The 19,940-nt window shown below is 42.6% G+C and overlaps 1 protein-coding gene across 2 annotated transcripts in view; it reads left to right on the forward strand.

Moving 5' to 3' along the window:
• LOC111865039 (four and a half LIM domains protein 3) overlaps nt 1-19,940 on the forward strand; it is a 423,310-nt gene that overhangs the window by 62,608 nt on the left and 340,762 nt on the right. The window contains exon 1 of one of the 2 annotated variants that reach the window (XM_023852744.2): nt 7,187-7,666. The exons of the other annotated variant lie outside the window; for it this stretch is intronic. Coding sequence (XP_023708512.1) covers nt 7,202-7,666 — 465 coding nt within the window. The 5' untranslated portion in view covers nt 7,187-7,201. Of the gene's footprint in view, nt 1-7,186; nt 7,667-19,940 lie in introns of those variants that run through there. 2 annotated transcript variants of the gene reach the window in all.

The raw sequence follows: 19,940 nt of genomic DNA on the forward strand, positions 1-19,940 counted from the left end.
ATTGTTACTGTTTTCCTTAAACTTGGGGGCATGCGGTAGCGTAGTTGGTTGAGGCACCATGCTACAAGCCCAAAAGTCGCGGGTTCGATTCCCGGTGACGTCATTGGATTGTTTTTCGTTTTACCTAATCCTGGCCGCACTATGCCCCTGGGGTCTACACAGACTCTAACAGAAATGAGTACCAGGGATCTTCCTGGGGGTAAAAGATTGCCGGCGCGTAAGGCTGACCTCACCGCCATCCGTGAGCCGATTGTCTAGAAAATATGGGAACCTAGACGTCTCACAACCCAATGGGCCTCCATGGCCTGTTACAGGGATAGCTTTACCTTTATTTTCCTTAAACTTTCACTGCCGTATGGGCCAGATTGTTCGTGTACGTGATATCTAAGTACCATATGTTCAGTAATTTAGTAAAAGGTTACATTTCTAATATTATATTAACCGATCCCGAAAAGTACACAGATTCATACCAGTTCTCAAGAAATCTTGTCCGGATGACATCTGTTAACATGGTCCCATTTTAATCGTGTTTTATTTGTACAAAATGCGTAAAATTGACGTATAAGATGAACATTGCACCCGTCCCCATATACTACTGTATGTATCAGTTCTGACAACCCTCAAACAATTTAATATAAAAGTTCTTGGAAGAGTTTAATCTAGGTCCATGCCATTCTGTCACTAGAATGTGAAAGGGATACAAAATGTTGCCGGAAGAACCCGAAGGGAGGCATGCCGAACCGGTTACAACTCTTATTTCGTATTATGGAGGTTCGAAGGTAAAACTTGGTTTCTGAGGTCAGAGTTTTCCTGGTTATCTCAGACACTTGTAGAATGAGCCGGTATATACCACATGTGCACCTGTATTAGTGACTAAAGACGGGGTTTGGTTTGTTGAATGGATTTATTAACCACTTACAGGTCGCAACTACAAATAACTATGAAACTATTGCTGATTTCCACACTACAACTCACTCAGCACTAAGTCTTCTCAGTCTGCTTTCACTAGTCTTTACTTGGTAACAGCTCTCAACAATGGCCATTCCTCTGCAGTGTTCTCACTAGACGTTTCTTGGTAACGAATCTTAACATAGGATATTCTTCAGCTTCCTTTGCCCGCTGGTTAGCACTCCACAACTGAACCCTCAACTGCACTGCGCTCTCTCGCTGAACAGTCTTAGTCTTTTCTCTTTGTACCTCGGTTTCCCCTGGCAATTATCGCTCCACAAATCCTATGTGTTTTTTTATGTCATTCACGGCTCGTACAATAGGTCCAGTTGTGGCCATTCTCTGAGGAAACTTTGTCTTACCTCACACAAAACAAAAACAAACTCCGTGGCCTGTATTCTGCAAGCTAACTATACCGATCGAGCGACCGCCGCTTGTTGGCGAAGTTAGTGCCAACTTTTGCGGATAGAGGTGTCGCGTGATGAGCGCACCGGATCACCACGCCCATTAATTTCTGTTTTCTAGACCGGAGCAGCTATTTCCTTGAAATAGCTCCTCAGTTATCCTCACGAGGCTGAGTGGATCCCGTTCCAGACCCACTACTTCTCAGAAAATCTGGTAGCGCCGGAAATCCAACCCGGGATCTCTGTATCTGTAGCCAGGAACTGTGACCACTTTACCACAGAGGCTCACACAAGAATAAAATAAAGTTAACAATATTCGTTTAATGAATTGTATAGAAGCTAATGCTGATCACAGTGGCATGAACCCTCTTCGCCCGTTTAAACACTGGGATGTTGGGTTCGAATCCCACTCGAGGCATGGATGTTTTATGCGTTTATTCTGCGTTTGTGCTGCCCTGTGTGTAGGTAGTGGCCTTGCGAGGGGCTGATTCCCGGCCCAAAGAGTCCTACCGGCTGTGTATGAAACTGAAAACGCGGCTAAGGTGCACAAGGACTATAGATAGATAGACGGTAGCACCAGGAAATTTATCCTGCTCGCAAGGGTCGTGTGGAAGGTATTACTACCGTAGTTCCTGCTATTGGAACAGGACATGGTTCTGAAGCATAAGACAAGATCCAATAAAGTCCTCTAAACAAAGACGATGTGACAGTCTTGGGCAGTGGGTGGGTCCGTGCCGCGGCCGAGCGACCAACCAACCGCTGGGAGGGCGGCGGGGCTCGGTGTATCCGTGCCGGAGAAAGACATGCAGTCAGTATCTATGTTATAGCTAGCAAGTGTGACGCCGTCTCGTGATTCAGTCCGTGTGCTGTTGACTGGTGGAGCAACGTTAACCGTACAGTAACATATGTTGCGTTTATTGATGTATCAATTCTCCGCTGCTGATGACGTTGGGCTCAACTGTTGCGTCAAGTTTTTGCTACACCAGTAATTCAAACTACTTTTTTTTTCTGTAGTGTTTTGTGTCCTGTAGGTTCGTTTGAAGTGCATATTAACGAAAGGTGTACGTTATGTGGGAAGGGTAAAGTGGGAAAGAAGTGAATCGTGGCCAATTTCACTCGCTAACTCGACAGGAGATGGTCCGGCGTGGCCAAGTCAGTATAGTAACGAGACGACAAGCGGCACGACTGGAGAATCTTTGTTCGATTCCCGACGAGGACAGAAATTACCCATTTGATCACAGTGTCCAACCGGCTCTGGAGCCAATCCAGTTTTTTCTGCAAGCACTGGGGGCTTTTTTCCCTGAGGAAAAGTAGCCAGGGCGTTACGTTGGCCACACACCTTCATGTAGTGCTGAGTTTAAGAATGCGTGGAGCTGTACCTCCACTATATTCGTGGCGTGGTGCTTAATTAGGTACAAGGACCCTATACTTTTTTAGTTTTATCCGGACAGGGAATACAAAGATAATGACGTTATAACTAGGAAAATATAGTCGGAGTTCTGACACGTTTGCCTAGGTAGGTGATACTGCAAGGACTGTGGAGTTGGGTACAGTAACCCTGAAGGAAGGGTCTGGTGTGCCTCGAGTAAGGGAGGTGGGTGGAGCAAGGAAGGAAGCATACACCGCGTCTTTTGAACTCCTACTTTGACAGGACTAACTGAATAAACTTCAGAGACTCCTATTCGTCTTACGAAGCAAAACTGATCGGTACGTAGGTTATTAAACGATGCTCTGTCAACTACGAAGCGTATGTAACTTGTGTGTAAAGTAAAAGGTAAAGTTGTCCGTGCTTAATTAAACATGACACCATGAAGACGTATTGGGGAATGAAGTTATAGCTCCACCATTTTTATCTCGGTACTAGATGTCGGTATGTGTTCGGCTTTACCCAGGGGAAACAGCTCCTTGTACAGACTGGCTAGGAGGCTAGGTGGACCCCAGTGTCAATCTGGACGCCACAGAGTATGAAGAGAACCATGAATTGTCAAACGGAACGGGTCTTCATGGTGATTACGCTCCGGATTTGTGTTCTAGGTGTGCTGGGTTCGAATATCGGCCGAGACGCCGGTTATCCTAACGAATATATATTTTTTTGTGGTTTTCTTCACTCCTTTCTGGTAGCTTCCGGAATTATATCTCAAATAGGCCACGACCGCTTCATTTCAAATCTTTGCAGCCCATCATTCATCTATCATACGAGTAGTTTAGCCACTGACAGCGTCGAAAGGTACCCATAAAAATGAGTGGTGAATATGAAGGGATTTGGCGTAGTGATAAAAGTGTAGACTCGTATTCGATAGATGCTTGGTTCGAATCTCAGTTGGGATAGTGGCTTTACTGGCAGGGTTTTCTGGTATTCTTCAATCTCTTCAGGTAAATTGGGGGTAGTACCCGGATTTGAGAATGACGGTTTCTTTCCCAGTTCTTTCCAACTCGCCATCCGACGCAATATTGTCTGGCTACTGACACTATTCTTGGGCACGTGGTAGCGTAGTTGGTTGAGGTACTATGCTACAAGCCTAAAGGTCGCGGGTTCGATTCCCGATGAAGTCATTGTGGTTTTCAGTTGAACTAATCTTTCCAGCCGCACTATGGCCCTGGGGTTGACTTACTCTCTAACAGAAATTAGTACCAGGAATCTTCATGGGTGTAAAGGGCGGCCGGTGCGAAAGGCTGACAACCTCACCGCCATCTGTGAACCAACTGTCTAGAAAATGTGGGATCCTCGACGCCTGAGAACCTTATGGGCCTCCACGGCCTCTTACAGGGATATATTTTACCTTTTCTATTACAGACAATATTCAAAATAACCTACCTTCACGAGAAAAGTATAATTTATAATGCTATTGTTAACATATGTCAAAGATATATGTAATCGTGGAAAAAAACTAGCTGTTAAACCTTATTTGGTAATTAAAATTATCCCTGTAACGGACCATGGAGGTCCATAGGGTTGTGAGACGTCGAGACGCCAACATTTTATAGATATTCGGCTCACAGATGGTGTTAAGGTTGTCATTTCTTACACGCCGGCAATCCTTTACCCCCAAAAAGATACCTGGTACTCATTTCTGTTAGAGGCTGAGTCGATCCCTAGGCCGTAGTGCTGATGGAAGGATCAGGTAATTGAAAACTCCAGTGACCTCATCGGGAATCGAACCCGCGACCTACCGGCTTGTAGTATAGTGCCTCAGCCAACTGCGCTACCGCGTCTCCGTGTCATAATTGTATTTTGAAAGAATTTATTATTAAAAAAGAAGTATTTGCTATACTTGATTGAATACACTTCGGTGTTCACGTATTTTACGACCAGTTCATTTTGTGCTTTTCATTTTGTTTGTATTTATAGTATTATCGGGGTTTCTTCTTATGTTTATGAAGTATCCACCCGTTTAAGCATTTTGGAGACCATCGCCATCAGAGTCTCATGCCCGTACTGTATGGGGCTGCTTATCGATAGTCGTTTGTGCTATCTCGGACTACGAGAGCGACGCACATTATTCTGTTATGGTAACCTGCGTAGCAAATATAAATTTATTTAATGATTACAGAAAGCCACAGATGCATGAACGGTTTCGTAGACTTTATTGAAATTCAGTGCGAGACACTTCCACTTGAAGTTGTTGGGAAATTCTGGTTTCCAGCCATTCTGATCAATAATAAAGCTTAGTTTTACGTAAGGCCATATATATCTACAGTTTTTTATTANTACAGTACTTTATTAGATTCCGTCCGTCCGTCCGTTGTGTTGGGACGGACTCTAATAAGCAGGGCCCGGATTTTGATGACATGTCATCTTTTTTTCCCTTGTATCCTATGCGATGTTCTTAAATATATAAATCTCGGATATGAGCTGCTGGTTACAGAAATGTAAATTTTATAGGTAATTTTTGTCATTTTTTGACATTTTTAGGTTTAAGGTCGTTTTTTCATTTTGGGGTAATTTTTTGGTAAATTTTTGCACTTTTAAGGATATTTCTTGTCATTTTTGGCCATTTTACGGAAATTTTCTTCATATGTTTTCTGAAATGTGAATAACATGGAAGCGAAGTGCTCTTTTTTTTCTCCTTTAGGTCATTTTTCTGGATTTTTTCGGTCATTTTATAGGTAATTTTTTTTAATATTTTCAGGTCATCAAAATCCGGGCCCTGCTAAAAAAAAATGAAGTTCGGTTTACACAATATCACAAATAGAATTTTCTATGCATCCGATCAGTCATTCGACATGCTTTGTTGAAATTCTGTATGGGAACTTTAATTAATTTGCATTTAATTATTCCTGTTGTAAACTAAACTTAATAAACTTCAAAGAACGCAGTTGTTAATTCTGCACACTGGACTCTAAAGTATACCCTTTGCAATCTTGTTATATAAGTCACTCACTTTCCTGGCACTGTTATTAATTAGGTTCTCCATTAGTTCCAATTTCATGTTTTATTTCCGATACATACATTCATATCCCCAATTAACATAACAATATAATTTTATCAAGAATATTATATAGTTTTCCATAAAATCATCTTCTTAATTCTTCTGCGTATCCGATGTGTACATTCGACTCTATGATTTTATCCATTTGGAATTTGTAACAGATTTTGTTGCAAATTGTTGTCTTTTTTTTTTGTACCCAGATCATTACACAAAACTGAATGGTATTTCTGTCGGCTGCACAGTAAATTACAGTGCACTTGTGTGTATCGTACGGTTTAGTTTCTTATAATATTCTGTATAATTTCTGTCTTCGTATCCAAGATCTCTAACATACCAAGTCGTGTATTTGAAACGTAGGTACTTCATCATCGTCATTATCATCCTGTCATCATAAGTTTCGTCCAGATTTTTCTAATGGGGCTAGAAAGTAAAAATTCATCGTGACAACTTAATGGCTTGTCGGGGGTTAATATGGTGACAGCGCCATCTTTAAGTCTACAGGTTTATGCATAGGATTCTTCTCAGTGCTGATGTTATCTCTTAGCTGGAGACCAGTCTTACCAACAATTAAAGTGTAATTATAAATTAAGTCAAATTGTCGGCCAGCCACCGTAATGGCAGAATATCCCTAAACACTGCCCGTGACATTAATTAAATATCCAAGGGAATCTGTAGACGACAGTGTAAAATAAATTAATTTTAAGGTGGTCGCCATTTTACGTATCGGACCAGATCTTTATCTGACACTCGAACTTTGGGCGCGAGATTCCATTTTTACATTTTGCTGAGTTTTTTTGTTGAAACCGCTCTAGGGCCAACTTCAGTCGTTATTCGCATCGAGAAAATATAGTATGAAATTACAAGTTTCATATTTGGAGAATACTCCCGTGTTTCATCAACTGTAACCCGTTCGTTTTGGTGACAAAAGTGAAAACTTACAACTTTTTTTTACGTTTTCTTCGGTTTACAGAGCCGAAGATGTTGTTACTAACTCCACTTGCTACCTGGGCGTTATTTGACTGATGAGCACAGAGTACAGCTCTCACTGAGTAGGCCTCATACATCCAGACGTTTCCACTAGCCGATGTTTGCGCACAAAAACAAACTAAACTTCGTAGCTTCAGTCCGCAAGCGAAGTATACCGACCGAGCGAACGCCGCTTGTCAGCGAAGTTAGTGCCAACTTTAGCGGATAGAGGGTGTCGCGTGATCAGCGCAACGAATCCCCACGGCCGTTAATTTCGGTTTTCTATACCGGATACGCTATTTCCTTGACATAACTCCTCAGTTATCCTCACGAGGCTGAGTGGATCCCGTTCCAGACCCACTACTTCTCAGAAAATCTGGTTGCGCCAGGAATCGAACCCGGACCTCTAGATCTGTAGCCAGGAACTCTGATACACAATCTGAGTTAAGTAAGATGGCTTCTCGGTGCGGTGTACGCCCTAAAGCAAGCAGCTCATCAAACCATTCGGTGAGAACACACAAGACAACTCTAGTGCTCTCAGTGGACCGGCAAGAGGATTCATGGGCGTCTCGCGCATATAGATCGAGCCCGAAGAAGCAATATAGCGCGGAAGAACATGGCAGTGGTGCTGACAGAAGCAAGTCCTCTCACAATGGAACTACAGTGTGTGCAGGAAGTGGCCAAAGTGTTTTACTTACTAGCGAGAGGCACGGAACTCATAAGAAGTCAAAGTCGCAGTATTCCAACAGAAGATCGGCACCTATACCGTCTCCAGAAGCGGATGACGAGGATGAGGACTATCACTGTGGCAGAAATAGCAACAGAGGCCACAGAATTCTGGAGACGTATTATCGAGAGAACTTCAGACCAACTGTTGGAGCAACTCCTTCAAGAAAACAGTGGGATTACAGGAAAGGGGTGAGTTGAACATTGACTGTATGTCCTGGGAAGCGATTTGGTTTATTCGTCCCACATTATCCATTGTAGTGTTTTGTTCTCTTTTGTTTAATTGTGAAATTTTGCCCGTGGTTCTGTATGAGTGTGAAACTTGGTCTCTGACATTAAGGGAGGAACGTAGACTGAAGGTGTTTGAGAACAGGGTGTTGAGGGGAATATTTGGACAGAAGAGGGGTGAAGTGATACGCGGCTACGAAAGAAAAAAAACTTCATAGTGAGGAGCTTCATAACTTTTACTCTTCGCCAAGTATAAGGAGAAGCGGCCTCCGTAGTCTAGGGGTAACGTTCGCACCTCGACTCAAGGTACGCGGGTTCAAACCCGGCGGAGGTCTTGGAATTTTTAAGGGCGGAAAAATTCAGGGAACAAGTCCTCCGGGAGGGACTTTAAGCCGTGGGTCCCGTGTCGTAGATTTATGGCACGTAAAAGATCCTCATGTCTCTAGCAGACCTCTGAGCAAAATTAGGTAAAAAGTTTCCCGCCCAAGTAGTTTCCAGTGCCTCCCGTAGATGGGGAAGTGTCGGGTACCACTGCCAGTAGAGGGGCCGAACTCGCTGGCTGAACGGGGCTGATAGCGAGCACCAGTACCGGAAGGGTATGGCGACTGGTAGAATATCAAAGGGGGACGTACAATAGATCAACAACTCGTCGCGGTGCATGGGGAAACCCACCCCCTCCAATAATGAATGAATGAATGAATGAATGAAGTATAAGGAGAATGATAAAAGTCAAGGAGGATGAGATGGGCAGGGCATATAACACACGGGGTAGAATAGGAATGCATATAGGTTATTGGTGGGAAAATCAGAAGGAAATAAATCACTATGAAAACGAAACGTATGAGGCTGAACAATATTAAAACGGATCTTAGAGAGACAGGATGTGATGGGATGGACTGGATCGATCTGGCTCAGGATAGGGACCGGTGGAGGGCTCTGGCGAATACGGCAATGAACGTTCGGGTTCCATAAAATGTTGGGAAATTCTTGAGCAACTGACGGCTTCTCAAGAAAGGCTCAGCCCTGCGGAGTTAGTTAATTAATTAATACGTGTAGTTGTATTGGAATAAGTGGTTTTGTTCTGTTACGTGTTTTGCAAATAGGATTGTTTATTTAGGATTTGAGGTTCTCACAACAGTGGCAGTGAGGATTTCAATCTTCTGGGATATAAAGCCGTGAGTCAAGTGACGCAGGTGGCAAGCAGAGCTCTCTCTGCCTGCTAGGTACGTCATGCTGGTTGCTTTCTTGGCCTTTTCTTCTCTGAATATGGAAGCGACATGTTCCTCCCAAATCTTAGTTGACTTTAAACGGATTTCTTCAGGATTATTTATTATTGTCATTTATTATAAATTGTATACAACATTGAATTATGTAATTTCTAATTCTTGTCAATTGCCTCTTCATCGATTGTCATTGTCGTGGCAGATTCTTAGACGATAGAGTCCATGAATTGTCAGTCAGTTTACATTTTGGCAGTTTTTAAAGACAGTGAACCTTGATCTATGAAGGAAATTGTGGAGCCATTTTATAAAATAAACCGCGTGTGTGTGAGAGAAAGCGAGAGAGCCAGTGTCATGTACGTTTGTATATTTGCGCTCGCAGGTGGCACGGATCTCTCTCAAAACATTGTGGTCTTCTCTACAGCCCTCACTGAGGTAGACGCTTACAGTCTCTGAACAATGATGACGGAATAAATTAAAATAACTTAAAAGTAAAAGGTTGAGAGGCATGGCAGTAAGACTGAGGAAAGGGATGAAGGATAAAAAGAGAGGGTAAGGGATGAAAATTAAAAAGGGATTATTTTCGGCGAGAGACTGAATCTGCGCATGCGTTAAAATTTCGCGGCCAAATGGCGGGGTATCCTTAGATTCCAAACAAACTTGTGGTATTGTTGTCTCACGTTCACGGTTAAAACTACGAATATTCTAGACTCGTATATTGTACCTAACCTGTGAACAGTAGCAAATTGCGATGCCGTCCGTTGGCATTGTACTCGTGTTTTCATAATTGTTCAGAACTGTGGGTAATTACGCGAACTAAATTCAAGTCCGCCGGTCACGGTAGCCGAGCGCTCTAAGGCATGCACTGTCTTCGCTCGCTTGGAAACCGGGATCGTGGGTTCGAATCCCACTCAGGGCATGGATGTTTGTGTGCGTTTTTCTGTGTTTGTGTACAGGTAGCGGCCTTGCGACGAGCTGATCACCCTCCCAAGGAGTCCTACCGAATGTGTAAGATCAAGAACAACCGAAGTGAACGGAGAAGTTCATGGAGGTAGGCCTAGGCCCACTGGGGCTGTAGTGCCAAGGAAAAAAAAAAGAAAAAAATTCTGGAGTCCTGTTTTCTGGGACATAACGCTGTGTAGTCCGTTGAAAGTCAGCCGACATTTCGGAGGAACATGCCGCCTCCATCTTCAGAATCGAAGAATTAGCCAAGCAAAAACCTGAAAGTGGAGGCGACATGTTTCTCCGAAACATATGTTAACGTTGAACGGACCGCACGACCTTATATCCCAGAAGATATGACTTTTCATAACCACCGCCATGAGAACATCAAATCCTACAGGGAAGATTCGTTTGCAGATATTTTTATACACTGAATGTGGCATACCTTGCCGAAAGTAATCTGTCACTTTTTAGCTAAATAAAAGAAGGCGCTCACTATCTTCCTTCATAGATAAGCGAATGATTCTGTTAAACAGGCAAGTGTGAATACTTTTCTGTCTCATTTCTCAAAATAATTATCGACAGTAAAATTACATAAGAAAAATCAGGAGTGAAACCGTATCATAATTATGAGGAAAATTAAGAAAGAAGTAATTGGATAAATAAAAAAGGTAAAGTTATCTCTGTAACAGGTCGTGGAGGCACATAGGGTTGTGAGACGCCGAGGATTTCACATTTTCTATACAATCGACTCGCAGATGGCGGTGAGGTCAGCCTTACGCGCCGGCCGATCTTTACTCCCAGGAAGATTCATGATACTCATTTCTGTTAGATGCTGAGTCGACCACAGGGCCATATTGCGGCTGCAAGGAGCAGGTAAATTTAAAAAAATTCAACGACCTCATAGGGTATGGAACTCCTGATCTTGCGGCTTGTAGCTTAGTGCCTCAACCAACTACGCTACCAGGCGGCCTCCGTAGTCTAGGGGTAACGTTCCCACCTCATGACTCAAGGTACGCGGGTTCAAACCCGGCGGAGGTCGTGAAGGGACTTTAAGCCGTGGGTCCCGTGTCGTAGATTTACGGCACGTAAAAGATCTTCATGTCTCTAGGAGACCTTTGAGCAAAATTAGGCAAAAAGTTTCCCGCCCAAGTAGTTTCCAATGCCTCCGNAATCGTTCACTTAACCTGCTCAGATATCGGCCCAGTCAAATACATAGAAATCAATATATGGGCTGTAGTAAGTATATCCACTCGCCAAGTCACCTTTCCATCCTTTCTTCTATCCACCACCGACTGCCCATAAATCCACCTCCCCACTACCCATAAAGCCACCCTCTCATTCACGCACAAATCCTTCCGTCCTTCGCAGTCCTTCCGCTTGTGTTCTGTGTGGGTGATGAGGTACCTGCGTGTTATGCAACTCTGTGTGCCAGAAATGTGACTGAAGGCCTGCTCGGACCCGGTAACCCAGGCGAACCAAGGGGCCGCAAAAGGTGATACATTTTGCATTTTTTATACCTATAAAATGAAAATTAATTCCTGCTGATTTTTTTTTTATATTCTGACTATTAAAGAGGCACTATGCTAAAAGCCGGATGGTCGCGGTTTCGGTTCCCGATGAGGTAATTGGGGTTTTCAGTTGAACTAATCGTTCCAGCCGCATTATGGCCCCTAGGGTCGACTCAGCCTCTAACAAATGAGTACCAGGAATCTTCCTGGGAGTAAAGAGCGGCCGGCATATAAGGCTGACATTCTCACCGCCATCTGTGAGTCGATTGTCTAGAAAATGTGGGAAACCTCGACGTCTCACAACCCTGTGGGCCTCCATGGCCTGTTAGAGAGATATCCTTGCCTCTTTTAATTGACAATATTCGAAACAAGTTATGACGTGATGTAAATAAAACTGTTGGGTTTGGTCTGCGACACCAATGACTGCTTTCGTTGCAATGTCTGGACATTTCGTGTTGTTACCGTATTATCCCGAATGTAAGGCGAGGTATTTAGTACTCCTTATAAAGAAGGGTCGCCATATACACGGGTCCTTAAGAATAAATGTGAAGCAGATGATTAAGAGGAGTTCTAGTTGTTATTTATAGTGATATTGGGGGACACGCTGTAGCATAGTTGGTCGAGGCACTGTGCTACAAGCCGGAAGGTTGCGGGTGCGATTCCCGATGAGTTCATTGGATTTTTCAGTTGACCTAATTCTTCCAGCCGCACTATGGCCCTGGGGTCGACTCAGCCTCTAACAGAAATGAGCATCAGGAAGCTTCCGGGGGCTAAAGGGCGGCCGACATATAAGGCTGACAGTCTTACCGCCATCTGTGAGCCGATTGTTAAGAAAATGTGGTAGCCTCTACATCTCACAACGCTGTGGGCCTCCACTGGCAGTTATATGATATTTACGGTATTAAATTTAGAGTTTATTGTTTATTAATAGTTTTTTGCTTCTACTTACAGCCCTCAGCTAAATATCATACAGTTTTGTAAACCTTTCTTTCTTCTGGTTTCGTCATTGGAAATACAGGGGTTCGTCTTATATTCGAGCTTATATGGTAACTGTGATGAAGTTTTGAGGACGTTGATCTGTTTTTAATTGAGGGGAGCGGATGAATTTCACGTCGCTTGAAGGCTGTATTTAGTCTCGAACCAGCTGAGCATAAGACAGTGTTCATATAAGAATTCTCCTCCTAGGCGGAATCATTTCTGCATGACATGACAAGCATCAGCAGTGTCAGAATGTTGTGTAACAAACAATGCACACTACACATGGGTGTGGCGGACCTGACCGAGATTTGCACGCAGACTGTTGAAAATGCCACTAGTTTTTGTGTTTGTGCCTTTTTTTTTGTTGCATGTAAAGAACTGATTACTTTATGCATTGCAACAATAAATACAGAGTTTCTTAATTGCCTTTATTCGATGCTGGTGGAATACTTGAATTCAAACCACGTCCATTACCCATATACAATTCATGTTGGAAGGTTCATTGTATTTACTGCATACATCCTGTAAGGGCCGGAATAGCTCAGTCGGTATAGTGACGGGTTACGGCCTGGACGACCGGGTATGATTTTCTTTTCTCCGTACCGTCCAGGCCGGCTGTAGGCCCTACCCAGCCACCTGTCCAATGGGTATTGAGGGTTCTTTCCCTGAGGATAAAACGATAGGGGTGTGAAGCTAACCACCCAGCCTCGTCTGCTGCTGAGGTCGATAATGCTGGACCTATACCTCGGGTTCTAAATATGTCTGCATGGTGTAGTGCTGAATTAATAGGAGGGACAACTTTGCCTCTTTACTATGACTCCTTATATAGCACATCTGCTGCAACAGTAGCTACATATTACAGTCATGCACTTGGGACACTTCACCGTATATACTGTGTACGAGAAAGCAGGTACAGTGAAGCTGTATTGTATTGTAGTTACCGATAAAATAAACAGTGGTCAGTTATGATCAGGGCCCGGATTTTGATGACCTGAAAATATTTAAAGAATGACCTATAAAATGACCGAAAAAATCCAGAAAAATTGCCTAAAATACGACCCAAAAATGTAATATGCAGGGCCCGGATTTTGATGACCTGAAAATATTAAAAAAATGACCGAGAAAATCCAGAAAAGTGACCTAAAGGAGAAAAGAAAGGACACTTCGCTTCCATGTTATTCACATTTCAGAAAACATGAAGAAAAATTCCCTAAAATGGCTAAAATGACAAGAAATACACTTAAAAGCCCCAAAATTTACCAAAAAATTACCCCCAAAAATGAAAAAAAAAGACCTTAAACCTAAAAATGTAAAAAAAATGACAAAAATTACCTATAAAATTTACATTTCTGTAACCAGCAGCTCATANAAAAAATGAAAAAAATACCTTAAACCTAAAAATGTAAAAAAAAAATGACAAAAAATTGCCTATAAAATTTACATTTCTGTAACCAGCAGCTCATATCCGAGATGTATATATTTAACAGCATCGCATAGGATACAAGGAAAAAAAAGATGACATGTCATCAAAATCCGGGCCCTGGTTATGATGCATTGCTTGCACATAGTGGTGATCGTGTCTACATGTTTGCCTCAAATATTGAAAAAGATTTAGATTAAATTATAAGTTATTGAAAAACTTAAAATTAGTTTCTTTTACTACAGCTGAGTTTTTGAAGGTTTTAGTTAGGCTAGTGAGAATTTTATATCTGTTTTCTGTCCATTAGCTAATTAGTTCTGGGATGAATTGAACGGATAGGCAAACGGAGACAGAAAGTTGCAGGCGGTTCCTGTGTGTCATTTTAAGCACAGTCATGGCAGAAAATGCAGTTTCACAAAGGTACGTGGTGGAATAACAAAAAAGAAATCTCATTGCTGTTTCATGAAAATATGGATATTAATTTTTCACTCTTATCCAGAATTTCGAATTCCTCACAGAATTAAAAGTACTTTCCATCCCTTTTCCGATGATAATTCACTAAATTGAAGGGTTTCTTAATGGGAAAGTGTTGTCTCTTTGTGTTCAACAAAAGGGTTCACAATCCATATATTTTGCCTCTGGGGATCTTCATGTTCGGGATAATACGTACTTTTCAAACGACAACATCTTCAAGTGGGCTGCATTAATGTCTGAAGCTGAATTCTGTGAATAGAAATCATCTGCTTCCATAATATAATCTGAGTACGACTGAAACATTTCATTGTTTCCTTCTGCAATCGTATTAAGCCAGACTTCGAGTTTCATTTGAACGATTCGAGCTTGTTATCTGGATCTTGAAGTTCCAAATTCAACTTGTTCATGTAAGAAAATATGTCGCTGAGATATGCCAGGCTGGCTGCGCTTTCTTATATTGGAAATAATTGGACAGGTCACTTTCCTTATCAGTTAGAAACAGCTAATCTTCCTTTCCTCTTGGGAACTTTACCGCGGGACAGCCAACGGATTTCCCAATGGCAAAGAATATTCTGATAATCAGAGCCAATTCTATCGCCCAGTGCTTTTAACAATCTTGTATTTAAAGCACTGTTTTTATATAATTAATACTTCCAATAAGACGGGACTTCATTAAGCTCGGGTGCCATTTATTTGAAGGCCAGGTTTTGCCTATGAATCTAGGAAAGCATTGACAATAAGTTGTTTCCCGCCATAGCCTTAATTTTACCGACTAAACCTAAATTTCTACGTGTAAGACAGGCAGCGTCATCAGCACAAACTCTTTTCCATTCGAGACCTCTCTCATCAATGAAACCATTTAAAACTTTGAAAATTTCACTGCTGGTTGTGTGCATAGGTAACTCAGAAACATTTAAAATGTCTTTCTTCATGTCGCTTCCATCATGGTCAATATATCCTACATACGCAAGTAAGAAGAAGAAGAAGAATCAGGTGGGCCCGTGGAGCAGTGTTTTCCAGAACCTGATAGGCCTATATCGCCTGGAAATTCCCCGTCTCTCATGGAACACGAAACTTCATTATTGTGTTCTTAAGATCTTGGCAGTAGTGTCTATTTCGAACCAGATGAACCAGTTCCACTAGCTTACGCCCTGTTGAAGTTTCTTCTTAATGTAAACCTCAATCCCACGCCAAAATCTCTCAAGCGGTGTCGTTCTTTTAGGTATTTCTTTAAAAAAAAAGTGCACATTTCTCATGTCCCCCTGAGCGCTATTTCGTGAAGAGTGCTGAATAGACCGACAATACGCGAGAGTTCAGGAACTTAGGGCAGTGACTGTGAAGACAATCGTCTGGGATGTGAAACCGTGTAGCCTATTAGATTGTTACCAACGTATCGGAGGAACTCTCGCTATCCATCTTCAGGTTAGAAGAGAGTTTTCTACACTGAAAATAGAAACATCCGAAACGTCGGTTACTGTCTAGCATACTACAAGGCGTAAACGTTCCAGAAGGTGGTAATCTTTGAAGAAATATTTGGCTGACATCCTACCTGGGCAGCTTGCAAGTGTATGGATATACACACTGTTTCGGACCCGTGGCTAAAGCACTTGCACGCTATTGACTTGCGTTTTTGTCACTTAATCCGTAACTAAGGCGACTAGTGGTCATTCCCTTCTCTAGGAGAATAGAAGGCATGAAATTGCACGTTTGTGAGCGTGGACCATAAACTTTACATTCAGTACGCTGCAAGAGAAAGTTTGCAGGCTCTGGGAAAGAGGATCTGCTATCGATGCAGAATCACGTGATCAACCAACCAATATTATTCACAGATTCGTTTAATTTGCTAGCATTTTAAATGACCTGAAGTAGACTGCCTGGGTAATAATTAGTTATTTACTCATGGAGCTGAGCCCTTCTGGAGGTGCCGCCAATTCTGCAGCTACTCAAGAATTTCCCAGCATTTTATGGAATCCCAAGGTTCATTACCGTGTTCGCAAGAGCCCACCACTGGTCCTTATCCTGAGCCAGTTCTATCCAATCCATAGGCCTCGTTAAATCCGTCCTTCCGAAGACTTGATAATAGATTTATTTGCGTAGACGCACAGATAATGTAGCATAACGACGCTTAGGCCGTGCCATAGCTCAGGCGGTGAAAAGTATACTTTTCTTGTTTCCTTCATGATATTTTCCCACGTTTTTTGGTCAGAAATTAACATCATCAGCATTTACCAGAAGGTAAAGTATCCCATTCGATTCCACTCACTCGTAATTTTCTTATACGTTTCTAATGGTCTATTCTAAAAAAAGAAGCAAAATTGCATAACCGACTCAAGTATACGTTCTTGTGCTGCTCTTTTTTTACTACTACTATTTCTGTTGACTGCTGACAAACATGGCGTTACATGGGGTTTGGCTTTGTGGGATGTCGATGTATGAAGAAACAACCACTTATTAGACTTCTGTGCGAATATTTGTTGTCCTGCAGATTATACCGAATTAGCTTCAGTTGAAGATCGCAGATAGGTTGGTTGAAGAATATATAGGCAGGTTCTAGGAAGGCTCTGATCTGATCAAGTCGAGTCTGAGCCTTATGTTAAGACCGACGGTTTATTGGTCAGTCTATCTTGGAATAAAGCACCCATCTGGGTTTTACGACCAGATTTTTATTACTGTCCGACAGCTGCGGGTTTGTTGATGTGGCGCGCTCTGTCTGACGAGAGGACGGGTCTGTCGTTTACAGTTGCTGCTGGTCCACGCCAGCGCAGTCATTCTTGGGTCCGAGTCCCGTGGGACTCATGACCGTATTTTACTGTCTCAGATGCGAAACTTTCCTTTTCGTCGCCTCCTTCGACTCGCAGAGTCACGGTGGAGGTATTCGACCCCTCTGCCATGATCTGATTTGATCCCGGTTTGGCTGTTCCTGAAGTAGTTTTCGCTGCGACCGTGCCTCTGGGTGTACCGTTCTTCTGCTGGGTTCTGCTGAACTACTCCCATACTACATATATGTAAGGAAATAATTACCCATATTTTATGTAATGGAGTTTCTTAAAGTTTATAGAATTGTTTTATGGTACGAAGCGCCCAGTCCTCGCATTAATAACTAAGCATACAGGAAAGTCCATTTCATATCGAAAGAAAATAGGTAATTGTCTTATCCACTATTACTATAAAATCACTCAGCATTTTTGAAGTTAACGTCTGCAGTGAATAGAAATACTGAATATACGTTCCTGTCGGGTTAGCTTAGCGGTAACGCTCTTGACTCGTATTCTGGAGTATTCATGCTTTTCCTCAGACCCTATAGGCAAATTCCGGGGTCGTGCCTCGGCCACGACCACCTCCAAATCATCGCTCACCTGAATACCCAGTCGGTGCTTTGTAGTTAGCTACTGGAAGCGTCTCTGAAATAAATAAAATGCACGTACGATAATGGCAGGGAAGAGCGAGAGAATTTGCTCTGCTCCAAAGTATCCAGGCTGGCTCTGGAGCCAATGAATACGGTGGATACTTTCCCAGAGGTTAACTGGCTGGGGCGTGAAGCTGAATACTGACCCTCATTTAGGTAATATCTGCGATACATGGACACACGGGAAAGCACGTTTATGGCCTTGTGTGAAAGAGGCTGTACTGTCACGTGTAGGGATAACTTATAAGACCGGTTTCAGATTGGATGGTTGCATTTATTGCAGTTCATACATTCACACGACTCGGGACTACAGGCAATTACAGCGCTATCGCTGATCTACACACTTTACAGGTCACCGTTACAAACGCACTATGGTGCTCAGTCTTCACTAATCGTATCCTGGCAACGGATTTATAACATTCTCACTCTCACTTCAGATCACATATGGAGTCTTCTTTTTTACAGCCTAGTTTCTTTCTTGTCATTATTCTGCAGCTGCAAATTCCAAAGGCTCTACTCAGTTCAATTCCTCTGTTCCTAAGGTCATATGCGTCTCGAAACTCGACTAACTTCACTCTCGCCTACTCTGTTTTATACTGCCGAACACTTCCGTATGGCTACTTTGCACGGACCACGCAAAAAACAACCTCTCTGTCTGAAGATTATTTACCACACCAGTGCATAGCAACGGTGGTCCTGTTGTTGGGCGCGTTGGCCCGCACGGGAATGTGTTTACCGTGTAGTTGCCTAGCAATGGGTATACACATCACAATATTATATATATCAGTGTGACTGACAATCGAAATTTTCTAGCGTATAGTGAAAATCTTATATCGAATTTCAGTAATGTCTGTGAGACGGTTTATGGGACATGTGGAAAAGTACATTTATGGCCTTACGTAAAAAGTAGTTCATTATGGATCAGCCTGGCTGAAAATCTAAATTGAGAGACTACATTTACCGAAAACCTTCCATGTTAAATTTTAAGGGCTTTGTCGTTCTGTTTAGGCGCCTAGACTGCGTCAGAGATACACATGCTCACTTTGTCAGATATTCAATGTATTCTTCTTACTGTATAAAGAAAGCCTAACATGGGGAAGGAGAAAAAGAAAAGTATTAATGTTTGCTCTCTTTGACCCATAACCGTTATTTGCAGCTTATTACGTACAGAAGTCAGACAGTGGAGCTATCTTTTCGACGGTCTGTAGAAAGAAGAGCCTTTGGTGCGGTTGCAATATGATGAGAACATAACCTAGGTTTATTGTAGAACAGGCGCTTAAAAGTACGAGGTATTTGCTGTAGAAGCTAGTTTTCAAAAGTTAACGACAGATAGTGCTGTGGTAAGTTCATCAAGAGATGGCGCAGCTGTGTGCTAACGAAGCTCATCATCCTGCAGCAGGCGAATGTGATGCCGAGCAGTTTACGACATCAGGACTTCAGACGGCGCTGCTGTATCTTATAGATTTGTATAATTGTTTGTTGTTATTTCAGGAACTCTCAGATGATAAGATTAGACGCTAATTTCTGCTTAATTCGTAGGTAAATAATTATTATGTGATTCTGGTTAATTCTTAATTGATAACGATAAGAACATTCCAAGTTATCCTTTAGCCGAATTACGTCATACATACCTACATCGGAGCGCAGGGAAATTCCAGTCATCCTTAACGTCGGCACTGGATGGAGATGAGTGGTGACGTTCACGCTACTGCTGCTCTGTCCGTCGGGGAAATAGTCCCTCTGCCTGCTGGAAACCGGAATTGCATTTGGCGATAGATAAGAAAATCTTTGTTCTTGTCAAGAATCGAACTCTAGTCAGTCACTTAGGTGAAAGCTATGCCGTTCCGTAGGGGCGGCAACAGAATTCTACGTATTACTAGTGGGTTCGCATCCCACTCAGGGCATCAATGTCCGTGTACGTGTATTCTGTGTTTGTACTGTTTTGTGTGTAGTTAGCGGCCCTGTGACGGGCTGATCCCCCGTCCAAGGAGTCCTACTGACTGTATATGTATTAAGAAACTGAAAATGGGCTAAGGTCCACAAGGGCTGTAGAGCAATAGATAGAAAGGTAATCCCCAGCAGCAGCGGTTGCAGCGGCGCCACCACCACCACCACCACCACCACCACCACCACCATCATCATCAGGTGGTGAAAGTCGTTGATAACGCTGTTGTTATGTATTTCGGAAGTATCAGGTTTTAGCCTGGTTGAGGCCTGGTTGTGCTGTTGGCTTTCGTCCTTAATACTGTAGTATTGAGATTAAGTGTTTAAGGTGCTACGCTACAAG

Source organism: Cryptotermes secundus, unplaced genomic scaffold, assembly GCF_002891405.2.
Source record: "Cryptotermes secundus unplaced genomic scaffold, Csec_1.0 scaffold971, whole genome shotgun sequence".
In the NCBI taxonomy this organism is placed as follows: domain Eukaryota; kingdom Metazoa; phylum Arthropoda; class Insecta; order Blattodea; family Kalotermitidae; genus Cryptotermes; species Cryptotermes secundus.